The 21,383-nt window shown below is 40.0% G+C and overlaps 1 protein-coding gene across 2 annotated transcripts; it reads right to left on the reverse strand.

Moving 5' to 3' along the window:
• Positions 1 to 1,478: 1,478 nt before the first annotated feature.
• LOC131219452 (DEK domain-containing chromatin-associated protein 1-like) lies at positions 1,479 to 21,070 on the reverse strand. Of its 2 annotated transcripts, XM_058214589.1 has the most exons (13): positions 20,917 to 21,037; positions 20,724 to 20,762; positions 18,596 to 19,842; positions 18,473 to 18,506; positions 10,878 to 10,957; positions 9,170 to 9,229; positions 8,837 to 8,944; positions 8,374 to 8,454; positions 8,218 to 8,292; positions 4,866 to 5,463; positions 2,468 to 2,580; positions 2,341 to 2,371; positions 1,479 to 1,915 (listed from the first exon to the last, which is right to left on the reverse strand). In XM_058214589.1, the coding sequence occupies exons 3-13, from the start codon at positions 19,805 to 19,807 to the stop codon at positions 1,746 to 1,748; spliced, it is 2,562 nt and encodes an 853-aa protein (XP_058070572.1). In that variant the 5' UTR covers positions 19,808 to 19,842; positions 20,724 to 20,762; positions 20,917 to 21,037; the 3' UTR covers positions 1,479 to 1,745. The 2 variants fall into 2 exon arrangements, with proteins under 2 accessions (XP_058070572.1, XP_058070571.1); XM_058214588.1 differs by lacking the exon at positions 20,724 to 20,762 and having other exon boundaries at positions 20,917 to 21,070.
• Positions 21,071 to 21,383: the final 313 nt, after the last annotated feature.

Raw genomic sequence — 21,383 nt, forward strand, 5'->3', positions numbered from 1 at the left:
TTTGGACCTAGTGATCATGGTTTTAAGACTGAGTGACTCGGACCAACTCATTTGGTTCTGAGTCGAGTCATGACTCGGGTTAGTCGGGGATGACTCGGTTTCGTCAAGGGCCGATCACCCCCTACTTTCATTTCTGACTTTGGCACTGGACCGAGTCCGAGTCAACTCAGACAAGCCAGACATGACTCGTCCATGTTTTAAAACCTTGCTTTTGACTCGGTACTCCAAAAGTCCAAACCCTAACGATGTGGGCCACAAGGCTAGAACCAAGGAAAAAACCTTAAAGAGTGTAAGATCTTAGCCATCCATTCTTCTCCCTGAATATTCAAACTGTAATCCAACGGTCAGATGGTTAGGTTCGTTATTCCACTAGCCATAGGCAAGTCTCCCAGATGAGTGGACCTGCCTTCTCTTTACGCTAAGACAGAGGAGAGTATGTGAATTAATGGCTACACTACTGTGTTAGTTTTGCAGCATTTGTATATGTCGGCTAGTCCGTGACGACTCCTCCCCCCACGTATTAGTTCCCAAGACCTTCAACGGTAGTAACTTATCATAGGGTTATGAACATCTAACCATTCGGATTTTGTAGCCACAAAATCATCAGGGTGATCAGCGATAGTGAAACTACAACAAACACGGTTTCAACTTTCAAGCATGCATTCGCTTTTCTTTCATGAAGAGCTTGACAAAGCTCTCATGAATGTACAAGGCAGCCAGCCCCCTCTAAATGCTATAACGTGTGCCGCTGTGGCACACAGCTACACGATCCAAGCCATCCATCAGCTGGGTCCCACCGCTTCCAAAGTAAATGAATGGCTGCAAAACACACACACAAACACCAGGCATAAGTTTTTTCTAGGCCACCAGCTTGTTCCTAACATAGTTGCCAACAGGAAGGGTGGAAACGCCCGTTGTTTGCGCCAAATCATTTACATGGCCGGAAATACCTGATGGACGGCTTGGATCTTGCTCTAGCATCTCTTGTACATGCAGGTGGACATAGCAAACCTCATAAACGAAATTTCATAGCATTATAAGCATCTGGAATTGTAATATATACTGGTCCACTTTCTAACTTTTTTGGGAATAGGAGTGGAAAGCAATGAAAGAATATTTCTAGTGGAACATCTTTCACTATCTCTGGAAGAGTTCCTATCAAAATGACAGGAATGGGACTCGCTTGAGGACCAAAACCGGAGTTCCCATCAAAATGCCAGGAATGCGACTCGCTTGAGGACCAAAACCAACCAGAAAACACCAGCTGCTAGCATGTATCTACATGTCAGATAAGTTAACAGAGACCCATTTAGTTAAATAGTTCAAAAACCCAATAACTAACCAAGTCGAGTTGACTCAGCCGAGTTTTTAGTCGAGTCAGTGAGCTTAAGAAATGGGGTTTCGTTGATAACCAAAACCGGTACGACTCAGCAAGATATTTCAAATCATGACACAGGCTAAGAGGAGAAAACAACGGCTGCTAGCCAACATCTATGGGTCAGATAAATTGATAGACGAAAAATTCCTACATATGTTACTCATACATAACACATCGCTATCCACACCACGAGCAACCACTGCCTGTTGGTGCCAGAAAACCCATGTTGGGTTGCTGGCAATAAGCCCACTCTGCGGTGAATATTACTTCTGGGGTCCCACATTCGCTTAGTGGCGGTATCACAGGTAGGAGTATTTTAGAATCAAAACAAAAGTACCACTTTTCTGTGTGGTTCCGTCCATCAAGCCTACACTTCTTGGGCAGCAGCTTCCTTACTGTCTTCCTTCTCGGCATCACCTTCGTCATCTTCATCGTCTTCATCTTCTTCGGCCGCGGCAGCTAGCTTGGTCAGCTCATTTTGGATCATTTGCTTGATGGCTGATTTTCTCGGTGTAAAGTCGGTATCAAAATGCCGAGCTGGAGCAGGAGCAGTTTCGTCAATGATTTTTTTGTCGACCACATAAAAATACTTCCAGTGGCATAAAAAGAAGCAATATATAATACTCAATCAACCTCCTGCCTGGCACAGGAAAGCCACACTTGGGGAAATCCATCACTCATTTGGTGGGCACCACCGATGTTTTGGACATAACAAAAGATATGCCCCGTCAGATGAACCTTGCTGCCCAATTTGGCCCCACTTAAATGTGGAAAACGGCGTAGGAGACAGTCAAGGGCATGGCACATCCCAGGATGATCTCAATCAGATCAATGGTGCAGGTTACAGCAAGGTAGAGACTACATGTATCAATTCTGGCTTGAAAATAAATAAAATAGCGGCTTTTCACCTTATGAACATCATATAACACCTTAGAGAAGAAATAACAAGGGATGGTACATACCAAGTTTCTTGAGAATGTCGGTGAAGGTGGCCTGAAAATAAGAACGAGAAATACACAAATCAGGAACATCTCCATTAACAAGTGATCAACCCTACATATTTTAAAGCATCCCTGCCATGTAGCATACCACATTGAAATCGACTTCTTTGAGAATTTCACAGATCGCCTTCCTCAATTCCTCATCACTCGGACTGGATCCCTTTGCTTTGGATTTATCCTTCCCTCTTGCCGTCTTTTGACCTTCAAAGAAACAGGAACACTTTTAGATCATACAATCAACCAGGATGGTCGTTGAAAAGCCCAAAAACTCAACTCAACCGCCAGCCGGTATAGATCGACTCGAGGACTCAATCAGGTCTTCACTTGGAATCGATTTGGTATTTAATAGTTGCATCAAAACGTTTTAAATAGTTTTAAACAGTTAAAAGTATGAAAAATAGATCGACTCGAGGACTCGATCAGGTCTTCACTTTTAGATCATACAATCAACCAGGATGGTTGTTGAAAAGCCCAAAAACTCAACCACCAGCCGGTATAGATCGACTCAAGGACTCAATCAGGCCTTCACTTGGAATCGATTTGGTATTTAATAGTTGCATCAAAACATTTTAAATAGTTTTAAACAGATAAAAGTATGAAAAATAGCAATAATGTGGCTAGCAGAATGGTGATTCAGGAAAATCACTTTCTTGAATAGCACCACGGGTTTGGAACTTAATAAGCTTATTATAGCTTCTACTAACAAAGAACAAACTAAGTGACTCGGTTCAATTAACTGAGTCATATCGAATCAACAAGCTGACTCAACGAGCCTTCGTGATTTAGGACCGAGTCACAGATAGCTGCAAGTTCCCTAATGACACGGCTCAAAATCTTGTTGGATCAATGAGACTTGGCTGAGTTTCGAATCGAACCAACAAGTTCTAGGGATGCACCGGTTAATCAAATTGCAATGACTAATTAGATAAAAGAGAGATGATCAATTTGCAATTAGGTTCTTCAGTCTCTGCATAGACGAAGTGTTGTGCAGAATGCCTTGTATTCTGCAGGGTCTGGGTGTCAGAGCAGGACATAGTCGGTCCGACTGACAGCGTGCGAGATGGATTTCTCGGTCAGCAGAGCAGGACGCTGTCGGTCCGACCGACAGTTGTTGGTTCGAGTCGGTATGACCAACAGCATACGCGAATTAGCATAAGTCGGGGGTATTTAAGCCTAATTGCAATTGGAGCTTTGTACCAACGAGTGTTTTCTCTCAAAGGGCAAGGGTTTTGCGAGGTGAGAGGATTTTCTACACTTGTAAGCATTGTTGTCAAATAGCATAAGCAATTATATGCGACCTGAGGAGCGGTGCGCATATGCAATTGCATAATCGCACATGCCATCGCACAGCCTTCCAAAAAAAATTTCATTTTTTCATCACAAAAGTAATGGCATAATCGCATATTCAATCGCATAATCACATAAGAGATCGCATATGCCATCGCATAATCGCATAATGCCTACTGGTCATAAGCATATGCAATCATATATGACAACACTGCTTATAAGTGCTTGGGAAGGGATTTTCTCAAGGGGCTGGGGTTTTCCTAGGTGCGCATCGCAAGAGATCGAGTGCTTCTATAATCAATGAAGATGAGTGGTGTAAACTCTAAGGCTTTTGATTATAGTGGAGATATTTGTCGCTTTGTGCCGTGGTTTTTTCCCGCAAAGGTTTTCCACGTAAAATCAGTGTGTTCTGTGTTTGCTTGCTTGATATATTTGGTTATTCTAGTTATTGTGATTGTTCTATCTTCGTTGAATGTGCTTCCGCAAAGCACACGGATTGACAGTGGTATTAGATCTGAATTTCTAATACCTCATGTTAATCTGAGTTTGTTGGGTTTCGGGATTACAAAAAAGTTGTATCAAAGCCGAAGCCCGGTTTATCACAACAGTTCCAAATCAGAACCATGTTGCTTACAAGTTGGACTTTAAACAGGTGTAAATGTAGTTTGAGGGTTATAAGGTAATTACAATTTGGTCATTTCCATCTTCATTTAACTAATTTTTTCGCAATTCAATTCAATAGTTCACCCCAAAACAGTCCAAAGAGTTCTGTCACTTACCCTAGCTTCTAAAACTGACATTAACTAAAAGCATTGTTTTCAGAACCCCGGATGTTCTTGTTTCAGCTTTTTTTTTTTTTTTTTGAAGACACAAGGTGTCCCCACCTCTTTTTGAAGTGAAACTAATCCCTGCGGATACACGCAATCACCCACAACCACGTGTATCGGGTAAAGCCAAGGAGGGGAATCGAACCCTCACCTATAGGGAGCAAACCTACGGTGAAGACTATTCACCCAAACCTCGTTGGGTGATCTTGTTTCAGCTTTTACTTCACAAGAGAAATAATAATGAACATTGAACCATCCTCTCAGTAAGGTGAAATGAGAAGCTTGAATCAAAACATTCCTTCCATTTAATATTTCCATAATCAGCGCATGCATTCAGTAAAGAAGTAAAAACAGAAATAAAATAAGCATTACCAGTTTTTGCCTTGGGAGCAGATTTTGGAGTTGTTGATTGCTTTGTGGGCATCTCTTCAGTCTTCTTCTTCCTGGAAAAGACCCTTGGGCTTGTATCACACCCATCATCAACCTTGGACCTCTTGGAAGATGTCCTGGCAGAGCTTTTGGTCAGCATTGCAGGAGTGGCTTTGTTTGGTGTTGTTGCTTTCTTGGTGTTAGCTTTCCCAGCAGACCCTCTCTTTGATGACTCCTTCGACCTGCGTTTGCCTTTTCCCGTGTACTCTTCGTCATCCTCTTCCTCTTCCTCTTCTTCCGACTCATCCACTTTTTTCGCATTTCGAGCATTCATTTTCTTGGTTTTATCTTTACCAGCAGAGCCTCCCCTCAAAGACTTCTTCAAGGCATGTTTACTTTTTCCTGATACTTCATGCTCCTCTTCTTCAGACTCTTCTTCTTTCTTCTCACTTTCGGAATGCTCAGACGCATCATCCTCATCTGCATCGGGAAGGCCATTTTCCTCTTCCTCTTCCTCTTCCTCCTCTTCGTCTTCATCCTCCATCTCCAGTGCCCTATTCCCCTCCTTTGATTTCGGCGTTCCCTCAATCTTTCTTCGTTTCTGCAGAATAGAGAAATAGACACCAAGGAAGACAAACAAAGTCAACGACAGAGCCGATTTTTTGTTTCTGGATCATTGGTTATTAGTCCAATTTACAAGACCAGAAAGTCCAACTGGTTTCATTATATCAAAGAGAAAGTAGTGTTAAAAACACGTTAAAACAGCACTTCCCATTCTGCCAAAAATTACAGAGATTGGCCTCACATTTCTGCTATGAAGAACATTCATATTGTGGGGCACATCCCAAATACCTCATCATCTGGAAAATTATCCATAAGAACAAAGGATTGCCTGTTTGATGCAGATAATTAGAAGGGGGGGACACCGTTGTACAGGAACTTTCACCTACAACTTTTGCCCGCCAAAATGTCACTTTTCTGTAACATTCGAGCCATGAGACACTTAAATAAAGAGAACTGCTCACATGCAACATTGTATAGGAACATACAAAACTTTATTTCCCACCAATGTATCACTTCCTATAACATCAGAGTTGTGAAAATGGCTGGAGACGTCATGAAGATCACCCAGGGCAAAAACTAGGACTCTATTCATCAGGTGGGCTAAACCATCAAAATCAATAGACAGCCAACGGCCCAAAACAATTCAGGTGTGTGGCCCACTTAATGAGTAGATTGTTTCAATTTTTGTTCGAGGTGACCTTCATGATACAGCCCACCATTTTTTATATATATATAAATGTTTTACGTGAATTCCCAAAAAACTGTGTCAATTTGCAGGGGACCTGTCACCTGTCAGACAGTTAAGATTGCCTGATGGAGGAGTTTTTGTAGCATGACCCATCCATAATTAGGCCCAAATGATCTCTATCCCAAAAGGATGGCCCATCCTCTACATCTGGGCTGAAGAAATAACACCATTTGGTTCAGTAAAGCATCATATCATCCCTCTTCATAACTGATGTAGAACAGAAACTGCATGATTCCAGAAAGCACGGAAGAAAGATAGAGGATAGAAGGAAAGAATGATAGTTGAATCGCTTCGGATCATTGTTATGGAGACTCACCAGACAATCTACGAGAGCCACGGTACTAGCAAATGCATCATATTCTACAAAAACCATCGCATCTTTAAACAAGAACTGCACTAGCCTAACTCGTGTAGGTATGTCTCAGGCATACCTACCGCTAACCGAATTACGTGAGGGGAAAAGCATGAGATCCACCCCATCCGTCCGGTCCACTGCCTCGTATTCACCATGGAACCCAAAACTCAGTTTGGCCACACTGCAGGGAAGTCCTTAGTTGCAGGATCCTTCCAACTATGTTGCTCTTCTAATCTTGCCTCCAACTTGTGCTCCCGATCTGTTTCTAGCCTTTTTTATACTTGAGAATGTTACAGACACTTTCACACACACCTGAATCTGTTGCCGCTTCCCATCACACTTTGTGCAACCATATAGGGAACACTTGAGATGGGGACACCCACAGTTATCAGTGGAGCTCACCATGGTGTTTATATGCCATCAAATCAATTCATCTGATGCTCCTTATCAAGATGATAGAACACACCAAAAGTCACACTATTTCTAAACTCAGGCGGGCCATAGCACACGATTTTAGAGTTTTAAGGCTTGATTTTATACTATCCCTCATGCCATGGCCCACCTGAGTTTTGGATCTTCCAGACTATTGGGACCAGTGACAAAAAACGGAGTCACGCGCCTGATGGATAGGGTGGATATATTTACATAAAGTTATTCCCCCTACGTTAGCGATAGGTATGCACCCTAGGTATCCGCATGAGTCCCACTCGCGTTTTCATTTACAATGACAGCTAAATTTTCATTCACTAGCATCGCCTGCCATATGGCATCTAAAAGGATAATATATAAAGACTGAATACCCTAATTTATTCCTAGTCATTCACTAAATCTTGATCCCAACCATCTATTCTAATCAAATGTTAGAAAGGACTAAAATATCCCTAAATCCTGTCAACCATACAGCCCTTCCATAAATCAGCCATAAGTCAAATGATCTCAGACACGAATGGGGAGTGCTGTTTTCCTTTGTGGAGCTCACATATCAATCTGACCCCCCATCAGGAACCCAAAAACTGTCTGACCAGACTGTGGGCCTAGAAAACTGATCGAACAGGTCGTGAGCCCAATTCTTTGATCAAACAGTTCACAGGGCCCACATTATTGATAGGATTAGATCGTGGAGCCCACTGAATGGGTAGCTTGTGGATCCCCTCCTAGGAACCATTGCTAGTGCAACCACTCAAATAATCACATTCCCAGTGTCACATATAAGACATCCATGACTCCCAGCAAACAACACATGCAGAGATGTTATGAACAGTTTTAACTTGTTTTGGTGTTTCCCGGGAGAGGCAAATCACTTCCTCCTAGCGTGGCACGGGATGTACTTTGGTAAGACGAAAACTACAATCTGGAGAATGGTGGTCCTATCAGTTTGGTGGTCAGTGTGGGGGGAAAGAAACAATAGATGCTTCAGAAATCTCTCCAATTCGGCTGGGTCTGTGGCGTCTTCGGCTAAGCGTCTTATCATTGAATGGGCTCTGAATGTTAAGGATCTGTCGGGTCCTGATTTCTCTTTCTTAGGCGTGTAATCTGAGGCCTGCTTTCTCAGCAGCCTCCCCTTTTGTTTTCTCTTTCTCTTAATGAAATCTCTTCATCTTTCAAAAAAAAAAAAAAAACACATGCAGAGATGGTAGGGACTGAACAGGGTATATAAATCCAGTATAATGTTAAGAAAAGACTGATACCCGTGATGAGCGCTTTCCTGAGGTGCTTCCAGACCTCGATGCACCTCTGACCCTCCGTTTTTTTGTTTTGCCCGACTGCCACACACAATAGACATGAGCGAGCAGTTTCTTCCAAATAGAGCACATGAGTTTAAAAGATTCTAAGCTAATGCAAACCTGCTCCTTTTCTGCAAGTAAGACATCAGTTGTAGGATGAGGGGCAACCAGAAAGTCTATTAACTTCATCACAACGTCTTCCTGCACATTCATCATTAGTCAGGGTCACCATCAGCAATGATGCAATGACAACGCATTTAATCATTTAATTATAGATCTGAACTGTGGCCTACTTGCAAAAGTAGGATCCCAGATCCCACTCGACCCACATGTGCCAATAGCACTTGGTGTGCAAGATCCAGCCTGCTTTGGATCATCAGTTCCTTTTAACCACACCCACCAGAAGCAGATCACCCCAATTTTCAGGTCATGACACGCAGTGGAGCCTACCCCATCCAATAAAACAGCATGGATCTCACACTTACGCACTTAGGAGAATAGGATGTGAAATCCTACTCCCACCAGTATCCTCAATTTAAGCTACATGGTCGTAGTCAACAGGAAACAAGAATAAGAAAACTACCTTCTTCATTGAGTTTGGAACAGGCATGTCAAGCACATCACAGAAATCCAACAATTTATCTTTGACACATTTGTCGAGCTTCTCTTTGATCTTACCTCGTTGCTTTTCCTGTAAGTCAAATCTGAACTATGAAGCATATATCATGCATGTAGACATACCACTCATCACATTCATTCCATAAAGTTCAGGGTATCAAATTAAACTTGTAATAAGAAACTCACCAATGAAGAAAGTGCTTGAATCAGACTCCCTAATAATATGGCAAAAGCTAAAGAATAGAGAACATAGAAATAGATCAATACCAGGGGCAATCCCAGAGTATGCACTTCTTACCTCATTATCATGCCACACAAAGCCAGAAAATTGGGAGATATTACTCTTGACATGAAGTGCCTGCAAACCATATCCACCAGTTATCTTCCATCATGGAAATGAAGACACCGAAAGAAACGTTTTGAATCATCATCGTATCACAAGAAACAGTTAGAAACTAATGCTGCAGTTTGAAGCAAAACAGAAAACCCTAGAAAGTAGCATGGTTTAATAGTGGTATAAGTATAGTCGGACACAGAGTCGAGGGAAGTGGAAGCAGATTCAGGCGCGAGAGCAGGGATGCATCTGTTTCAAAGTGCATATAAATAGCTAGGAAGCAGGTGCCGGCATGTGAATCCGAAGTGTGATTCAAGGCGGTAGCAAGTCGTAGGTAGAAGGTATGTGCAACTAAGGTTTTAAAGGCATGGGGCACATATGAGCCACTCCACCCTCTGATGAGGCGACATGTAAGCCTCAGGCATTAGAAATCAGTCAAATTTATTTATATTTTTCCAAACTACAAAAAAAGAAAAATAATCCATAATTGTAGAAATGATGATAATTTTAAAATTAAAAGAAAAAACTTCCCACTTTCATTACAACTTCAAAAAGAAGATTCTGCTCTGAAAAGAGAATGGCCTTCATTACAGAAAAGAGGCAGATGTTCCCTTCTAATTGAAAAGAATACATCTAACTATAGCCTCTTCCAGTTGCTGCATAAATACAAAACTTATCTCTCAGCATGGTAGTCCTCGGGTGCACTGATTTGCATAGCTTAGAAGTGTGATACAGTAAACTGCAAGAGATAAGAATTACTCTTTCTCACCAACAGGGCCTGGGCCAAGGTATCTACTCATGGGTCCGGTTCAGGCTTAGATTTTAGGTCATGCAGTAGATGGATTGGCTTCAAGCTAAACATGACCTGATCCCAAACCCATTTCCACCCTACTTATCCTATTTGGGATAGCAGGAGGATTTTGAGACAATATATCATCTGCTGAGTAACGCTACAACGATCTGCCATTTACTTACAACATGTGTCCCCTGTGGTACGATGCAGCAAAACAAAAGGCTCCATGGGGCTCGCCATGATGTTTGTGTAACATCCACCCTGCCAATCATTTGCAACTGATCATGTTTGGAAATCCATGCCGATCCAAAGCTTAAAGTAAGACACCACAGGAACACCGATGGTGGAGACACGATTGAAACCTCCTTGGGGCTGACGTAAGTTTTGACCAGGCTGTTATTTGATTTTTCCCTTCATCCTAGTTGTACTCCTTTATGAACAGATTGAATGGCATAAAAACATCACAGTGAGCCCCAAAATGGTTTGAATGGAGGGCATCCTCATCAAAGTTCCTTGTGTGGCCCACTTGAGTTTTATATCAACCTGAGTTTTGAGTTCACCTCATAATATGAGCCGGCAAAGCTGATAGATGGAGCGGATGTCACACACAAGCATCATCATGCGTAAAACGGAGCTTGTTGTAGAAGTAAATCACTCAAGCTAACTCTATACCATTACCCATCGGTTGTTATATCACCGATATAAAGACCAAGGTTCTAGGCTGAATTTTCTGTTTTCTAATCACTGAAAATTTCACACAGATTTCAAAAAGGAGAATATGAAGCATCCTCACAGAAGTGACCAATAGAGGTGACCAATAAGCAATACATATTATCAATAAAAATGCTCTTATGCGATTGATAACTTAATCTGAATTACCTTTCCCCTCCTTCCAAAAAGGATCACATGAAGCATCTTCAGATTATCATCAATTTTCCTTTTTGATAGTTTGTATGCCACTGAAACAGCACAAAATAGTTCAGGAAATGATAAACAAAATCAACAATAAAACTTAATGGTTGTTATACCAACAGGGCAGACAAAAAAGTGCAGATTACCATTTCTAATATGAATGTGTGTGTGTGTGTGTGTGTGTGTGTGTGTGTGTGTGTGACAACTACTAACAAGAAAGTATGACTAGAAATTTAGTGAAGCTTCCTTCATTAGAAGCCTCCAACTACATAAGAAAACACAAAAATAATGAGCATAAGACTGGCACAGCAAAGTACATTGCATGAACTAAAAAGTTCAAGAAAATTCTTGCTAAAACTAGGTTGCCAGCATAAGAATTTAAGTAAGAAAACGCTGGCTACCGCTAGAAATTTAGATCCTGTGGGATAATAACATTAGGAAAATAAACATTTTGGAAAACAGCAAATCTAACAGAATTGCTGTATATATAGTATGCCAGCCTCACAGAAGAGGCTTCTAATGCTTGATTTTTAATACATCTCTAAAACATAATGCAAGTAGCAATGGACAATTTTACCCATGAACTAGTCTTCAGAGAGTCGTGAACTTTGGGGTTTAAAAGGACAATGAATTCGAACGTGGGGAAGGGTATTTAGGTAACTTGGAGGTATTGGCTTCTTAACAACCAACAGTTCAGAGTTTATCCGCTCCGAGTAGTCGTGACTCCTAAGTCCTAACCCCTTCCTCCCTCTCTTTATGCGAGCACACCCCCCACCCCCCAAGAGTTAGACTCAAACCGTTGCATTATATTAAGGGACAAAAAGTTGGACTAGTCATTACAACTTTAAGATCATTGATTGATTGCTGGCATAACCAAATATATCAAATATGGGAATGCAACCAAACATTTCAGTAAAAACATACAATTGAAAGCTGTGAAAACCTCTGCAGAAACACCAAAATATGCATGGAATGGAGAGAGGAATTGCCAGATGTAAGGGTAGCCAAGAGTAGCATATGCAAAGGATAAATCACAAAGAAAAGTTGCTAGAGAAGCAATGAAGCAATGAAATTCAACATCATAAGGTCATGCCATAGTTCTGAGGAGCCCTTGATGGTGTTCACTTATGAAGCCATCAGCCCATCACAATGCACACCTAACTAAGCAAGAAGGATCATAGATAAGCAGCTGTCCAGTTGATAGGGTGGAGACTAGAATGATCCTGCCAAAAACAGAGACCCACCCTGCTTCCACCTCTGACTCCCACCAACCCCAAAATCTCTTTCACTTCTAAAGAATGGTAACTACTTCCACTTGGCTGTCTAATCCACTAATCATTTCTCATAAGTCTATCAAACACAACATCAATTTCTCATACACTGAGCAGGATAAAGCTTATGCTGAAGTGATTTATGCAAGATGTATATGGTGATTCCAGAACACCTGTTGTGCATAGGCATCAAGTGACCTAGTTGTCCAATTGCCTACCTTGATTTAAATGGACCTAGTTGTCCAATTGCCTGCCTTGAAAAATGATACGATACTGCGTCGCATATTGGAATCGAGGCCATATGCCGTATCAGCCCGTGTCGGTCAGAATTTTTTTTAAGCAAAAAAAACGTGAAAATATATCCAAAAAATTGGAAAAATAAAAATAAAAAATGACATATTCACGGATCTATCATTTTTGTATTTTGACCATGCATTCAATGGTGTATCGGACCATTCTTTGGTAAGAATGTCATCCTAGCCAGTTGACATATTGCAAGTTCTTGTGTTGATTTTTTTATATAAACTATTGATATATGTCATAAATTGATATCATATATTGCTAATAGTCTAATATGATCATACATGAATTACATTTCAACTTTCAACATATTTATTTTAAAAAAAAAAAAAAAAACAATTAACAAAAAATTTTGAAATTAAAGAAAACTAGACAAAATATTCGAAAAGAAAAACAACCAAACTACTCAAATGATGTAGATCTTCACAAAATTAGCCCCACCCCCCAAAAGCAATATATTTGAAAAAAAAAAATCTAGAATTTACAGAAATTACCCCAAAAATAAATTATAAAAACTTTATTTCCGATCAAATCCGATGTAGATCTAACATCTATTTGAAAATGCATTCCCTCTCCAGATTTGTGATCAGATTTAAATAAATAAATAAACTAAAATTTTCAGAATTTTCAACAAATTTAATTTTAAAAAATTAAAATTAAAACTTTTTTCTCCGATCTGAGATCATATTCAAAAAAAAAAAAAAAATCTGGAATTTCCAGAATTTTCAACAGATTAAAAAAAAAAAAAAAAAAAAAAACTATTTTTTCATTAGATCTGCTATAGATCTGATTGGATATGGTTCCACTCTCCAGATTTGAGATCAGGTTAAAAAACTATTTTCAAAAAAATCAGGCGTAAATGCTTTAAAAAATCCAAAAATGATCAAAACGATCTTCAAATCTGGTAGTTTTTGGTAGATCTAGGCATATAATAAACATTACTATGGATTTCAACAAGGATCAACAGAAAAAAAAAAATTTGATTTTTTTACGTTTTTTTCAAAACTGACCCCAAACTATTTTGATCCTTCAAATCAGCCGAAATCCGATGTTTTGATCCTCCAAGTAGTTGTTAATGGTGCCAAAAATATCTATAGGTTGATGTATTTGAGGGATTTGAAAGATTGGAGGAGAAATTGGGGGGGGGGGGAGGGGGGAGGGAGAGAGAGACAGAGAGATCAGAAAGGGGGAAAAAGGGGTGTTTTGCCCTTTTTATATGCCCGTATCAGTCTGACCGATGTGGGTACAGCATATCAGCACCTATATGGGCTATATCAGCCGATGCGACCTCAATATGGGTCAACCGATACCAATATGGCCGATATAGGCCCATATCATGTATTGTATCAAGCCGATACGGATACAATACGCCCGTATCGGCCGATACAATACCGATATTTGGATCTATGGGGCACACGTCCAAGGATGATTGACGCATTTTGTAACATTTTTACATAGACCAGACCACATTGATCCAGTAATATCTTGGCACAGTTTGTTTACCATTTTCAACCAAGTACACCTCTGAAAATCAAGGCATGATTATATCACAATTTCATTGAAACTAACTCTCCAATGACACTATGGAACTTTTGCTGGGCTGCACCAGATGAAACAGCGAGAACTTGGGGGGGGGGGTGGTTTGAAATTTTTACCCAATGCTTCTACAAATCACTGTGGCCTAGTGACTGGATAATGCCGTACCTAGGGACATAGAGAGTCTCATTCAAGCTTCGAATCTGCTTCTCATTAGCAGTAGACAGCATGAATTCTATCATGAACTTCCACTCTGATTTTGGAGGTTATGATAGCTCAAGCAATCTGATTTTGGAAAGTAACATAGCGAGAGTGTGTTCCACAATTTGGTCGGTTTAATTTGGGTTATGACCTGCTATGTATGCAATTCCTGAGTACATTTGCAACAAGCGTTGTATGCTGTGTATGTGGCCCACTTTGTAAACAATATAAATAATGATAAGTGAAATAGTGTAATCCAGGCCATTGTTCTTACCTGTCCCACTGTGTACGTGACCGTTCGTGTGTGTATAGGCCAGTTGGGACAAATCGTATCAGTTTCGGTGGTGACTGATACAGTACACCAGAACCAATTTTTAAACCTTGCTTAAATGGTCAGAGTGATTCTCCAGAGATGGAGTTTTTCTTTCCTATTTCATTTTCAAACAGATCCGCAGACAGTCTCACCATAGGATTCCAGCAGTCAACGAGTTCTTTGTACCGGATCCATCTAGGGTCCTAGCCAAGGCCTGATGTTCTAAAGTCAAAAAGTTATGGGGAAATATGCAATGATTGAGCCAAATGTTTGTACAGTGTTGCTTGGGCTTTCAGTTTGTGTCAGTGGGGCCCATGGTTTACTGATCCAACCCATTGAAATGGTAGGTGGGTCTCCTATGAATGACCCATATATGAAATTTTAAAAAAATCTCCCAGAGAGACAAATCCTAATCCTTCAATGGGTGGCACAGCAAACAGATGGTCAAGAAGAAAATGATCTAAAATTCATGCTCAACCCAAAAAATAGTAGCTTTCAATCCAGTGGTGGTGCACATGCCATCCAAGGTGAGGCCCATCGCATCAACAATTTGGATCAATAGCATGGCTCTTACTTGGACAAAAAATAAGCCCGAACATACTGTACAAATACACTACTTTGTAGTTATAGGTGATCTAGGCATATGCCTCTATCTTTCAGGCCAAACCAACCTCACCTGCACCCCAGGTGAAATGCCAACCCCGGGGTTGCGCCTAGCACTGAGGCCCGGAAAGGAGATTTTGGACATTTAACACCCATTAAGGTGGAAAACAGTTTAGGGGGCTCAGTTAAACACCATTAAAAGCTACTCCACCCTTTATTTTAGATCAAAGCTAGGGTTTATGGAAATCTCTTCTTCCGAAACTTCCTAGATTTTCATTCAGTGGTGAAATCTTTCCTTCCATGGGTATTGAAAGATCAACCCACTGAATGGATTGATGAAAAGTATGATGAATAAATGGTCTAATTTGTTACTCACTTAATTGCCTCTACCTCTAATTTTCTACAATATTTGAGTGGTTATGAAATATAATTTGATTCGTTGGAATGGTCATGGACTCACAATCATGATTTGATCCATTTGAATTATTTTCAATTATGATTTAATAGCTTTCAGTGCTTTTTGAATTTGTATGGTTTGATTGGAATGATTAATTGATTTGGGATGTTTGAGTTGATGTGAGTTTCAGGGAGCACGTCTAATTCAGTGTCTAACATACACCAAAACTTTGAAGTTAAATCCATTTCCTCATGATAAAATTAGTCTAGAGCTAGAACTATTAAAAAAAAATTAATATGTATCTGCTACATGATATATGCTGTAAAATACACCAAAAAAGAGGCTTCGCCTGGTTCCTCTGGTGTTATAGAGGCCTGTGTACGTGTGTGCCTAATACATTTAGCTGCTATGCTCAGCACAGGGATTATATAAACCTCAAACTTATATCCCGTATATAAAAGACAAGAAATCTCCTTCAAGTTTTTCATGCACCAGAAAACCTAGAGTAAGTATCTGACCTGCATGCGATTGCAATGAATCTTAAAGGAAAATCTAAGTTATCATGATTTAAGAAGACACGGGAATTCCATTCAGTGGTCTATGTCAGTAATTTTGTATTTGGAGGTCCAAAAAGCTCGACAGGAATTTAGCCGACAAGTAATATTTGAAAGCCATCAAAATCTGGCATCACATTGCACCCAGACTCAATAACCTATCATGCTATTCAGAGGACACAATAAATTAGGAAGATATATTCCTTCCATTTGCATGCCAGAGATGTCAAAGATAAGAAAGACACAGTCAGCAGAGAGCATACATTGCACGCTTTCAGGCATCACATTTAACCTTAATTATTGCATCCTGAATCCAAGAAACATGTGTGACCCCTCAACTACTAGCCAAAGTAAGGAAACCACATATTGCTGATTGTCAATATTCGTCTTTCTTCCCATGTCTATTTATGAAATCAGGTCCAATTTGATAGCACAAAATTCAGTCACAGGTTCCATGATAAATAATATTCTACAATAGGTAGGCTGCTATTAGGTGCCATTATTAGGGTTGCAATTTGGTTGTATCGACCCAACCGTTGGACCTAACCCAACGATAAACAAGTCTGGATCTAAATTTGGACCATGGGTAAGCTATGGGTCCAAAACATTGCCCCAAATATCAAACTAGCCAGGTTTAGAAACTCTAAAAGTCAACCCGAACCGGCCCATAATTGACTTTTAAATGTGCAAGATTTGGACCAACCAAAGATGTGGTCGCACCAACTTTCATGTTGGTCGGTTTTAGACCACCCAAAACCTTACCTGGTCAAGACCCAACCCATTCTCTCAGACCGACCTGGACCGGACCCAACTCGAGCTCAGCCCCAACCATTTAAACTCCAATACATTCTTGACTTTATCATCATAAATTGCATCCCATTTTGCAAACTCATGTTCTAAAATTGTGGGTTGTTTTATGTAGTTTCCATTTTTCAATAATGCTTAAAAACTCACAAAAGATGAACATGTGATAGATGCTTCATAGGAAGGTACATCGGAAATAGAGAAGTACTGATCAAGCAAACCCTACGCAAACCCAACCCTTAGATAAGTGGGTCAGGTCTGTATCGCCTCTAGTTCAAACCTGACACTAACTTATGTCGACTTGGACCCTACCCGAATCCAGCACAGATTTTAAAAGGTCTGATCTGAACTGAAACCTATATCCTATTATTAAATGGGTCAGTATGGAACTCCACTTGACCCGACCCAGCTCCATCGCACGCCTAGGCAATTAGATAAAATCAGAACATTGAACAACGAACTGTGCATGAAAACATAACCATAAATACGACTTTTTCTCAAATTAAGGATCAAGCCAAATGGATCCCCACCGAGAAAACATATTTGGATATAGATTTATATGAAAGATATAAATTAAATAAATACAAGATAAAGAAACTCAAAACCCACTAGCAAAATTGTACGATGCCCAACTTTAAGCCAAAAGCATTCTGTAAGACAACTACATCATGGTATAAAGTTTGGAAAAAATAAATAAATAAATCATTGGAGATCCCATGAATTCACTTAGTTTTACAAAGAGCATCTATCTGAAGGCATCATATGTGATAATCCTCAGATTACTGCCATTAAAAAGGGAAGGTGAGTCTATAACTTCAACTTTCTTAGTAGTCATCCTGCATCTAGCTTTCACAATCAAAACACTTATTATTGTTAAATACTATATATCTTCAACATCTGGGCCCGTTATATTGACCAAAAGAAACCTCTCTCTCTCTCTCTCTCTCTCTCTCTCTCTCTCTCTCACACACACACACACAATGGGTCTAAAATGAACCACTGGCACCAAGACATCTCTGGTAAAGGATCTTTAACGGGGTTTAGCTTCTTTCAACTTCAAGACCTTGATTACAGGCACTCATATGTACGTATGTTTCACCTCACCACCTGTTCAATTCTTTCCCATTTACATAGTCACCTTGCATCATTATGTGATAGTTTTATGTGCATATAGAAATTATTAAGCACAAAACCTTTCCAACCTCTAATGAAGCTTCATTATTTGCTCTATAAAAAAATCAACCTCAAAACCTTGATTGAGAACTGTTATATGTAACTATGTAACTAGCAGAGGCATTCTTGTCCCTTCCTAAGTAATTAAGTGTTAGTGTTTTCCAAATAAATCATTCTACTAAAGCTTCACTTCTTTTTTTCTTTCTTTTTTCCTTCTTTCCTTTTTTTTTTTTTTTTTGAATGGCAATAGAACAACTAGGTTAGCTAGAGCAAGATCCAAAATGGCTACCGAAAAAGGTGTGCAGATAAAATGTATGATTTCCTACAATGTTAATACTTGATGAGTCATTACTAGAAGGTCAAAACTCAAAGAAGAAACTAATAGAAAGAACATCAGATGAAAACCATACCATTGGGTATATCTTTTAATGCAGTACCTTGGCCCTGAAATTTTTAGAGGAAAAGAAGCAAATTAAATATCAGTGAAGTAAGCATTCATAACCCAACAACCACAAAAAGGGCAAAAAAAACACCTTTTCAATGAGGAACTCCTTCTCCTTAGCCGATTCTTTCTCAAGGGCAACCACCAACCTCTCAACCGACTTTCTCTCACGCACAGGGCGATCAACAGAAGAAGCCACAGGAGAACTCAAGTCCTTAGCCTTTTCCTCATCCACATCCTTTTTCTTCACCTTGCTTTTCTCCTCATTAGCTGTCTTTTTCTTGTTCTCCTTATCCAGCTCTTTTTTCTTCACTTTCCCTTGCTCCTCTTCCACCTCTTCCTCTGCTTTCCCTCTCTCCTCATCCACCTCTTGCTTCGTTTCCCCTTTCTTCCTATCCGCCTCCTCTTTCTTCACTGTCACTTTCTCCTGTTTCTCTTTTTTCTTTACCTCCCCTTTTCCCACAGCTTTTGCCCCCCTCCGACGTTTCTTTGAGCCCTTTTCCTCCTTAATCTCTTCATTTTTCTCACCAGCCTTCTCACAATCATTATCTTCCTTCAAATCCCCTGCTTCATCCATTTCCACATCCCTCACTTCTACTTCTTCTTCATTTTTACTTCCCTTCTCTTCCTTGATATCACTTTCTTCCTCCATTTTCATATCTGCAACTTTCTCCTCATGTTCTTTATTTGCTTCTTCTACTACACTTTTCTCCTCATTTCGTTCTTTTTGTACTTCTTCAACTCCATTTTTCTCCTCCACATTTCCATCTCCCTTTATTTCTTCAACTTCACTCTTCTCCTCCTCAGATCCTACTTTGCTTAACACACCGACTCTATTTTTCTCCTCCTCATTTCCATCTTTATTTAGCTCGTCAATTCCACTTTTAGCCTCCTCTTTTCCTCCCACCTTTACTTCTTCGACTTCATTTTTCTCTACCTCATTTCCCTCTTTCTTTACTTCCTCCACTCCACTTTTCTCCTCCTCATTTCCTCCTTTATTTACATCTTCAACTCCATTTTTCTCCTCCTCAGTTCCTTCCTTCTTTACATCTTCGACTCCACTTTTCTCCTCCTCATTCCCTTCTTTCTTTACATCTTCAACTCCATTTTTCTCATCCTCTTTGCCTGGCTTTACTTCTTCAGCTTCTTCTTTTTCCACGTTTCCTTCTTTTTTTACTTCTTCAACTCCAATTTTCTCTTCCTTTTTCATTTCAACAACAGTTTTCCCTACATCCTCAGGCGGTCCAGTCCCATTATCCAATGCTGCCACGGCAGCTTCGGACCCCACCTCTGGCTCGCCCATTTTTAGCCTGAGGCTTCAAAAGCAAATAGCGTCACCTGAAATTTCAAATGCCTAGATAGCTTAAACAGCCATGTTTCAAAGCATTTTGTCCATGCATCACAATAAAAAAAAGGCAGCAGATCTTTTCTTCAACCAAAGTCAAGATACTAAAACAGGAAAACATACAGTCAATGGAATTAAGAGGCAGCATTTGTCTGACCCAACAGCAATTTAGACAAGGCATGCCACCATCATTACATAATCCAGGCCGTTCATTGGGTGGGACTGGTTGTAAATGAGTCACAACACATTAACCACCCCCCACCACAAAATCTTACCTATAAAATTAATGGAATTCTTCATGCAAATGCAAACAGTTGGATCAAATTCCCAACACCAGGCCACAATTTGCACAATTGTGATCATCCAATGGAGGAGATTCCTGGGGCATCGGTCATCCATAATGGGCCCACCATATTAACGGTCTAGATAGCCAAGGTGGGCCCCACCATACATTTACGGGGCCAAACGGAAGATTTTTTATTTTTTTATTTTTTTTTAAACACCATTTTTATGGGAGCTACAAATAATACTTACCAACAAAAGAGATACAAGTGAAATTTAAGGTCAAAAGAAAAAAAAAATTAAAAAATGAACAGAAATCGCCAAAAAAAAAATAGCATTTTTACCACGAAATGAAGAAAAATCACGCAGAAAAAAAAGCACCTCACGGAATAAAAAGTAATACGAAAAGGAAATTAATTACAAAGAGAAAAGCTGCAAATTTTCAGCGGCAAAGTCGTTGGAATTACATAAACCCAGCCAAACAAAGCGAAAATCGTAGCTCAAACTCAAGAAATCGAAGAATAGAAGCTTAGAAAGCCATTAAAAACCCAAAAAATGTATTAAATGGCAAAATAAAATAAATTTCAGAGACCTGAGCACGTTCTCCACCATTGCAAGCTCAGCGAAGAATCTAAAACCAAAAACAGAAGAAAATGAAGAAAATTCCACACATAACGAACTTCACCACGAAAATTCAAAACCCTAACCAAACGGAACCAAAAAAAAAAAATGCAAAAAAAAAAGAAGCTACGAATGGAAGTGAAATGCAAGGAAAATCAACTTACAGAAGAATTTCAGCTCTGATACAATTGAAAATCGAAGAGATTTCCACAGAAATTCTCTCTTTTGTCTCTCTCTCTCTCTCTCTCTCCTGAAAAAATGGGAGGGCTTTTTTCCCTCGAACGGAAAAGATGGTTTATTTTCGGGACGGAATTACGCATACGATTACGATGCTCTGGCGGAGTACGGTATAATCATACACACGTATGCATCTACCGTACACGTGGACGGTCCAAGTGCCCAATCTTCGTGTCCATCTGTGGACGGGAATATAGCGTGCACATTTTCACACGTGGAAGCTACGTGTATTTCAGGATGACGATCTGTAACCATCCTGTCCGTTCAGTTCGAGCTCAGATCCTCACCGTTGACTTTCAAGGGTCCATCTTCGAAGTGGCGCGTGTAAACGATTATCTGCATTAATTGCGGACGGATCTGTGCGTAAGATCTGCAAGAGTATAGTAGAATTTGG

Source organism: Magnolia sinica, chromosome 11, assembly GCF_029962835.1.
Source record: "Magnolia sinica isolate HGM2019 chromosome 11, MsV1, whole genome shotgun sequence".
In the NCBI taxonomy this organism is placed as follows: Eukaryota; Viridiplantae; Streptophyta; class Magnoliopsida; order Magnoliales; family Magnoliaceae; genus Magnolia; species Magnolia sinica.

Coding starts and splice junctions, on each gene's coding strand:
- LOC131219452 (XM_058214588.1), bottom strand. CDS start 19,807: ATGGGCGAGCCAGAGGTGGGGTCCGAAGCTGCCGTGGCAGCATTGGAT. Junction 18,507..18,595: donor AGGAGTTCCTCATTGAAAAG/GTGTTTTTTTTG, acceptor TAAAAATTTCAG/GGCCAAGGTACTGCATTAAA. Junction 2,581..4,865: donor TGCTCCCAAGGCAAAAACTG/GTAATGCTTATT, acceptor GTTTCTTTGAAG/GTCAAAAGACGGCAAGAGGG.